At 46.5% G+C, this 8,321-nt stretch overlaps 1 protein-coding gene across 1 annotated transcript; it reads left to right on the top strand.

Moving 5' to 3' along the window:
- The first annotated feature begins 667 nt into the window (after positions 1 to 667).
- On the top strand, positions 668 to 2,389 carry LOC140007324 (uncharacterized). Its single transcript, XM_072050054.1, has 2 exons — positions 668 to 937; positions 1,484 to 2,389. The coding sequence occupies exons 1-2, from the start codon at positions 668 to 670 to the stop codon at positions 2,387 to 2,389; spliced, it is 1,176 nt and encodes a 391-aa protein (XP_071906155.1).
- The last annotated feature ends 5,932 nt before the right edge of the window (positions 2,390 to 8,321 follow it).

Genomic DNA, 8,321 nt, shown 5'->3' with positions numbered 1-8,321 from the left:
ACTGGAGACGGATGAAGTGCTGATCGAGCTGCTGGTCCGCCTAGAACGACCTGAGCGTAAGGTCAAGGTCGGCTCCTACCTGAGCGAACTGACTCGGAGCTTGCTAGAATCCTTTTTAGAAGAATACCCGGAGATCTTCGCCTGAAGTACAGATGCTATGCCGGAGATTCCTTCCGAATTAGCAGTTCACAAGTTACACGTGGACCCCAATGTCCGATCTGTGAAACAGAAAAAAATGAACTTTGTGCCAGAGCGAAATGAGGTCGTCAAAAGCAAAATAGGCAAGCTGTTAGAAGCCAAGATCGTGAAAAAGGTCTATTACCCGACCTGGCTGGCCAACCCAATGCTAGTCAAGAAGGAAGAAAGAGTTTAGAGGATGTGCGTGGATTTCACTGGTCTAAATAAGACTTGCCCGAAAGACTGCTACCCCCTTCCACAGATAGACCAGTTCATGAACTCAATTACGGGATTCGAGATCTTTTACTTTTTGGACGCCTTCAAGGAGTACCATCAGATAGCCCTGGACGAGGAAGATCAGGAGGAGACCTCGTTTATCACCGAATACAGCACCTACTGTTATGTCACCATGCCGTTTGAACTGAAGAACGCAAGCGCAACCTACTAGAGGCTGGTAAATAAGCTGTTCAACGATCAGATAGGTCGAAATATGGAGGTCTACGTGGATGACATGTTGGTGAAGAGTCGGACCCAGGAGCAGTTCATCGCGGACCTTAGGAAGATCTTTGATGTCCTTCGGAGCTCACGGATGCGGCTAAACCCCAAGAAATGCACTTTTGGGGTCAGGTCGGAAAAATTCTTAGGTTACATGATTTTCAAGAAAAGGGTAAAAGCTAATCCGGACAAAATCAATGCCATCATGGACATGGCTCCTCCCCAAAATATTAAGGAGGTGCAACGTCTGGCTGGGAGGATGGCGGTCTTGAACAGGTTCTTGTCCAAATCAGCAGTTTTGGGCTCCCCATTCTTCAAAATCCTGAGAAGAGGTCCGCAGTTCGAATGAAATTCAAAATGCCAGAAAGCATTCGATGAGCTGAAGGTCCACCTTGCCCGATTGCCGGCCTTAACCTCTCCCGAACAGAGTGAAACCCTGTTTATCTACTTAGTTGTGGGAGAGGAGTCCGTTAGCACGGTACTAGTGGGAGAGGAAGACAAGATCCAGAAACCCGTATACAATGTTAGTCGCGCTTTACAAAGGGCAAAGGCGAGGTGTTCTGCAGTGGAGCGATATGTTTTGACAATAGTTCATGCAGTTCAGAAGCTCAGGTCGTATTTTCAAACTCACCCCATGTAATGGTGACGGACCAACCATTGAAGCAGATTTTATCCAAATCTGATGTATTAGGGCGAATGTTGAAGTGGCCTGTAGAGCTGTCGAAATACAATCTCGAGTATCAGTCGAAGACGGCCATCAAGGCCCAAGCATTGATTTCGACTGCTTGTCTGGCATGTGCGACCTTGGCAGCTTCTTTGGCCATTTCAGCCTCAGCTGCTTCTTTGGCCTGGTCGTGGGACTGAAGCCGACCAGGCCAAAGAAACAGTTGAGACTGGGATGGCCAAAGAATCTGCCAAGGTCGCACATGCCAAACGAGCAGCCGAAGCCAGAAGATCTGGAGAAACTGCCAAGGCTACGCAGACCCGAGAAGCATTCGAGGCCTTGCAGGCCGAAAAATCTGTCAAGGTCGCCCAAATCAATGAGGCAGCAAAGACCGAACAGACCGGAGAAGCATCTCAGACTCAACAGGTCGGAGAGACTGCCAAGATCACACAGGCTAAAGGAGCAGTCAAGGCCGAACAGGCCAGAGGGACTGTCCAGGCCAAAAAGGCTGAAGAGGCTGCAGGACGAACTGATCCGGTCTGGACGCTGTACGTAGACGGCGCATCAAGCAAGGAAGGATGTGGAGCGAGGCTCCTCATAATCAGCCCTACTGGGGAAGAGCTGGCCTACGCCTTGAGGTTCGATTTCAGAACCTTCAATAACGAATTTGAATATGAGACTCTGATCGCGGGGATGGAGATGACTCGGAAACTAAGAACCGAATCAATAAAAGTCTACAGCGATTCGCAGCTAATAGTAAATCAAATATGGGGAAACTATGAGGTCAAAGAAGAACCATTGAGGAAATATGTCACGAAGGCACACGAGTTGAGGGGGCAGTTTAAGCAGTTCATGCTCAAGCAGATCCCACGGAGCCAAAATAAGAGAGCTGACGCCTTGTCCAAACTGGCCTCTACCTCGTTTGGCACGCTAAACAGGGAGGTGCTGGTAGAGGTCGTTGAAGGTCGGACCTATGAGCAATTAGACACCGCAGTCATTCAGATAGTAAGCTTATGGATGGATCCCATCGTCCGGTACCTAACTAATGGATAGCTCCCCACGAGCAAGATAAAGGCCCACAAAGTCCTTCTCAAATCACAAAAATACGTGCTGACAGAGGGAGTACTATATAGGAAGTGCTACTTGCAGTCATGGCTAAAGTGCGTAACGCCAGAGGAAAGAAGATATGTCTTGCATGAGTTGCATGAAGGTATTTGTGGTAATCACGTTGGTCCGAGAGTTCTGGCTAAGAAGGAAATGCTATCTGAATACTATTGGCCCACCATCTTCCGGGACTCGGCTGAACTGGTAGCCAGGTGTAAGCCATGCCAGTTGCACTCCTCGGTTCACCACGTCCCAACTCAGGAGATGGTTCCCCTTCATAACCCATGGCCGTTCTTTCAATGGAGAATCGACATGCTGGGCCCATTTCCCCGAGCTCTAAGAGGTTATGAACACTTGGTGGTAGCAATCGATTACTTTACTAAATGGGTTGAGGTCGAACCACTCAGTACAATCAATAGCAGGTCGGTCCAAAAGTTCATTTGGAAGAACATAGTATGCCGATTTTGGCATACCGCGGGTCCTAGTCTCGGACAATGTCCGACAGTTCGCTAACAGTTCCCTCCAGGAGTGGTTCCGAGTTTGGAATTCAGCAACATTTCACTTCCATGGGGCACCCACAAGCTAATGGATAGGTCAAAAATATCAACAGGACTATCCTGCACCGCCTCAAGACGCGGATAGGATCTGCCCGAGTTGGATGGGTAGACTAGCTGCCTACCATACTGTGGGCCTACCGGACGGCTACCAAGGAAACTCCATTTGTCCTAACATATGGGGCCGAAGTAGTAATTTCAGTAGAAATTGGAGTGCCCTCAAGCAGGGTGCAGCATTTCGTGACCCAGAATAACGAGAAAGAGATGCGATTCAATCCAGACTTGCTCGAGCAGCAAAGAAAAGAAGCAGTCATAAGAATGACAAAGTACAAAGAGCAGGTCGCGCGGTACTACAACGCCAATGTAAGGTATCTCGCCTTCAAACTAGGAGATCTGGTGCTGCAAAAAAATTCAGTGAGTCGAGTTATGGGTACAGTCAAGCTTGACCCGAACTGGGAGGGCCCTTACGTGGTAAAAGAAGCTGACTACGCTGGGTACTGCAGGCTAGCTCACCCTAATGGGGACGAAATCCCACGTACCTGGCACAATTTGAATTTAAGATTTTTTCGTTAGAGCTCGCGCGTGGCTCGAGCTGATTAGAAGATAGGTCACGTGATGTTTAAGAATGTATCTAGGTCCTATGACAAAAGTAAGATCTTTTTGCTAAGTGTTTGAATAAAAAGATCATCTATTCCAATTCAAAAAGGTGTATAAAAAGGGGGACCATACAAAAGCAAGTTGGTCAACTCGGATCCAACCCTACTCTATGCCCTATCTACATATGTACTAAACACTACATAATTCTCCCCCTGTTGCTCCTGCTCGAGTTCAGGGAAAATCGTAGACAGGGTGGGGTCTGCGACCTGCGTGGCCAGGTCCTGCCCACACGCGTAGCCTTCCACAAGCCTGTCGATCTGGTGAACTGCTTGTGAGTTGTACTCAGACCATCTGCCCAGGTCGAATCCAAGAAAGTTCCGAGACTGCACGTCATGCATAGCCTGTGTACCCCACCTGCAGAACTGGCCCGTTAAGGATGGTCAGGTCCTTCATGAAATCCTCAGACTTCTTGAAGTCCTTGACGCCCAATTGGCGACCCTCCTCACGAGCAGCTTCAATCTGACCAGGCAGCTCCGCGGACTTCTCCCGCTCGACTTCTAGCTGCGTGGCTAGCTCGGTCGTCTTCTTCTTCTCCAACTCACAATCGGCCTGGGATTTTTCATGGACTGCAACTCGGCCTCGGCGGCCTCGATCTGGCTCGATAACTTATTTTTGGCCGTATCGGTCTGGGACAAGTTCTCTCCCATATTCTCATACATTTGCGACAGCTCGGCGCCAGCAATGTTAAGCTACAAATTAAGCACAAGATCAGGACAAACTAAATGCAGGATACGACAAAGCACAGTCAGTTCAGAGGATTACCTGAGCCGCGCTGAGGTTGTAGTGCTCCAGTAGCTCGGCGTTGAATGCCAGCTAAATAAAGTGGTGGCCGCACGGGAGCAATGTGCCCCTAAAGAGCTCCCGAGCTGTCTCTAGAAATTGGGCTTAGTCATTCACCGACAACCCCAATTTCAGACAGAAGTGTAGGAGGTGTGGGTATGCGCTCAGCTCGGATGGTGGTTTCAGAGGAATCACGTTCCTCTGTTACCACATAGCTGGTGAAGACTTTGACGAGACCTACTGCTCCGCAGTGTTTACTCTATAATGCTCGGGCTGAGCGGCAAGGGCAGCGGATTGCCATTCCTAAGCGCGAGGATAAGTCACCTCAGTACGGGCCCTTTTGGCCGTCGTCTTCTTTCTTTTCTTCTTGGGCTCCTCCACGGGAGACGACTGAGCCGCTGCCTGAGAGAGGGGCACTAGTAAAGGAGGAGGAGCCACGCTGATAAGAACGGTGGAGGGCTCAGTAGCAGGCGTGCTCGAACTGCCAGTTCCTCTTATGTTCAACAGTTGGGAAAATCTCTTCACTACAGGACAAAGAGGAGGGTCGTTCGGACAAACTAGCTAAACTCATAAAAAAAAGAGGAGGAAGGGGGGATGAGATCAAGAATTTACAAGCTGCCAGCTCCTCAGGGATGAGAGGTCGGAGATCGGGAGCAGAGTCGTTCACCCCTGATCGAATCAGCCCCGCGGACCAGAGTTGGGCGTTGTTGAATTCTTTCACCTTCAACCGAGCTCCCGAACTAATCAGGCGGTCCAATTCGGCCGCTGGCAGGAGCGAAGGAATGGGGTCGGACACCTGGGTCTCCTCCCTCCAAGTCAAGGGAGGAAAGCCTGTGTTCTTCACATAGAAGAACTGGGCCTTCCAGCCTTTAATAGAGGAAGGAGTGTGCGAGAACAGCTCACGGATTGGGAGCTCCCCCCCCCCGCTCCTACGAGCTATGTAGAACCAACCGTAGACCGGACCGCTGACCTTTATTTGAAAAAATGACTTGAACAGGTCTAAAAAATAGGGTATCTCAAGGACTCAGCACAAGATAAAGAAGCCGAGGATCGACCGAACAGCGTTAGAGACGAGTTGGTTATCCGAATTCCCCAGAAGGTCAGAATTTGTAAAAGAAGTGAGGAATCAGAAGGCGGAGACTAACTATGAGCTGATCTCTATAGATGACCACAAAGCTTGGGGAGGTCGGCTGGCATACTAACCAGGTTGGGCGGCCCTGGCCTCGAACTGAAGAGGGATATCATACCTCTCCACCAGCTCATCTACGTTTGCCTGATCTAGGAGGGGGGTATTACCTCGACTTCCCCGAAGTCGATGTCATGCCCTCTTGAGGTTCCTGCCCCAGTATTAATGGGAGCTACTCCCAGGGAAATATCCTGAACAGCAGCTCCCCCAACAGGCTGGGCAAGCTGGTCGGACAGGTTCATGGCTCGAATTGGTGACCGAATGGGAGAAGGAAGATATTCAGAGTTAGACGAGCGGGAAGAAGATGAGCTAAAAGAGGAAGAAATTATTTCTATTGGGGCAAGTCAGACTACTCTATGCCTAGGTGCCGAACTAGTGATGTCTGAGTGTGTGGAAAAAGAAGACATAAAAGGAAAAAATGACTTACTACCAGATAAGGAAGAAGAGCTGGTAGGTGCTTAGAAGGGGACGCTACTCTCGGACGAACTCACTAAGCATGGTGTGAGCTGATGGAAATTTGGAAGTAGAGAAAATGATGAAGGAAACTTGAAAGTGACGCCTGGTGGGGCCTATTTATAGGCCACCCGGACGGGAAGACGAAGAGTTCCGAATTAAAATTTCAAATTTATTACTAGAAAACCATCTCCTTGGTTGACAACCGCTATCATAATGGGACATAACTCTTGAGGTGCCAGTTACATGAACGAACGTGTAAGTTACTCAGATAAATGCAGCAATCATGGAATCGTGGGTTCCGCACCGAACTGATCCGTCGCCTCGAAATTTGGTTCAGATTCATGCGACCTTTCGATGACTCTAGATTCAAAGGGGGGCTAGTGTAGTAGGGTCAATCCGCAAGCGCCAAGTGTCAACTCGGCCATGATAGTCGGCCAACTCGAAACGGCAGGTCGGCAGGGGGAGCACCAACTCGCCCGAAGCCGTCGCCTCTCAGGCGGATGGACTTAGTGGGCCGCAGCCTCCGAACCATTCGGGGTAGTCACGCGGAACTCTAGAAAGACTCCGAACCCTAGGGGACTCCGACTCCTATATGGAAGCTACCACCCACAAGCCTATAAATATAGCCCCATACGACGACACAAGGTACGCCATCTACAGTACTCTATACTGTTACTTTATTCTCAAGCTCTCGCTGACTTGATCGTTGGAGCTACTAAGGGACTTCAGCCTCACCGTCGCTTTTCTTAGCAGGGCAGCTCGCTCACTGTCTCCCCTTCAGCTCGATCAGCCCCAGTTCGCTCAGCTCACCCAACTCAGCTCGGGTCGCGTTTTTGGCAGTCACATCACTTAGCATTTTCAAGCTTCTTAAAATCATTTTACATAGAAAAATTTCAAGTTTGAATTCAACATGAGAGGATGTTAGCTTAATAAGCCATTGACAAATTTCAATATTTACCATTTCTTGGCAACTTTTTAAGTTTCATGCCAAATGACCACTAAAATTATGTTTAACCTGCCGAGAATGTAAATTTGGAACACTTGCGGAACCGAGCAAGATTGATGAATCCCTCTTAGAAATTACTGTTCGAAATAATATGTCTATGTTCATTGTATCTCTCCTATAAGTATGGTATGGCATTTGCAAAAGTTTGAGAAATACAAAAATATTTCCCCAAACTTGTTTCTTTCCTTTATAGATTTTTGGACTTAAATAAGAAAAAAATTAGGAACTACTAATCCCTAATGAAAGCTAATTAATGAACATTTTGTATTAATTTATTAATTGGTCGAAGCCTAGAAACCAGAAGTTCTAAATTCAATTCTCCTTTTCTTCTTCTTACTTCTTAAATCTCATTCTTATGCTGCTTAAAGAAATTCTATTGACACTAATGACTAAGTCATCATTCAATTGCAGCAGCCACCCTAAAACACAAGTGTAGATTATTTTTAAAAATAATAGAGACAATATTACTGAGAGATTACGCCACCAAACGTGGTCTTACGACAATGACAATATTGTATCCATTTTTACGTATTTAGTCGAATTTTATAAGTTGGCAAAGATGAAATTGTACATGTTAAGTGACAAGGGACACCATTAACTAATAAATAATGGAGAAACAAGACAATATTGTTACATTACAACCTAAGAAAAACGTTATTACAGCAATCAGCCCATTGTGAAGTAATAATTCTTAATCTTAATTTCATTGAAAGAGACCTTGCACTTGCTCTCAATCTTAGGGTGTGTTTGGATTGCAGAATTCCAAAGAAAAATTGCTACGCTTTCGTAAATACATTTTCCAATCACTTTTTTATTTTATATATATTAAATTGCTACAGTAATTTTTTTATAAAAAATTCAAAAAAATACAATTCAAACAAAGCCTTAGTTTCATTGGTTAAGTTGAAAACTTCCACTTAATCTCAAGGTCATCCTAACTAGAATACAACTTCAATATTTATTTTTCATTAGGTAGCATGCGCATTACGTTTCAGACTCTCCTGTTTAGTACGGGATTCAAAATATGCATCCAAGATTCATGTAGTAACTTTTTCCAGTGTTTTAAAGCTCAGACCGATAAGTGAGCCAGTGAGGTGTTGAGGTTGCTGTTCAACGAGTCTAACCGATTCAGCCTCAATTTAATAATATTTTTAAAAATTGAAATATATAAATATATGTGCACAGAATAAGACATCCCGTAGACTAATTTAAAACATCGCTTGATAAAAACATAAACATTTC

Source organism: Coffea arabica, chromosome 5c, assembly GCF_036785885.1.
Source record: "Coffea arabica cultivar ET-39 chromosome 5c, Coffea Arabica ET-39 HiFi, whole genome shotgun sequence".
Lineage (NCBI taxonomy): Eukaryota > Viridiplantae > Streptophyta > Magnoliopsida > Gentianales > Rubiaceae > Coffea > Coffea arabica.
The sequence above is the reverse complement of the archived record's forward strand: the minus strand, read 5'-3'. Positions and strand labels throughout refer to the sequence as shown.

Bases quoted from the DNA above. Each gene is read 5' to 3' on its own strand.
- LOC140007324 (XM_072050054.1), top strand. From the start codon at position 668: ATGGAGGTCTACGTGGATGACATGTTGGTGAAGAGTCGGACCCAGGAG. The intron at 938-1,483 runs GTCTTGAACAGG...CGACCTTGGCAG, and splicing joins GTCTGGCTGGGAGGATGGCG to CTTCTTTGGCCATTTCAGCC.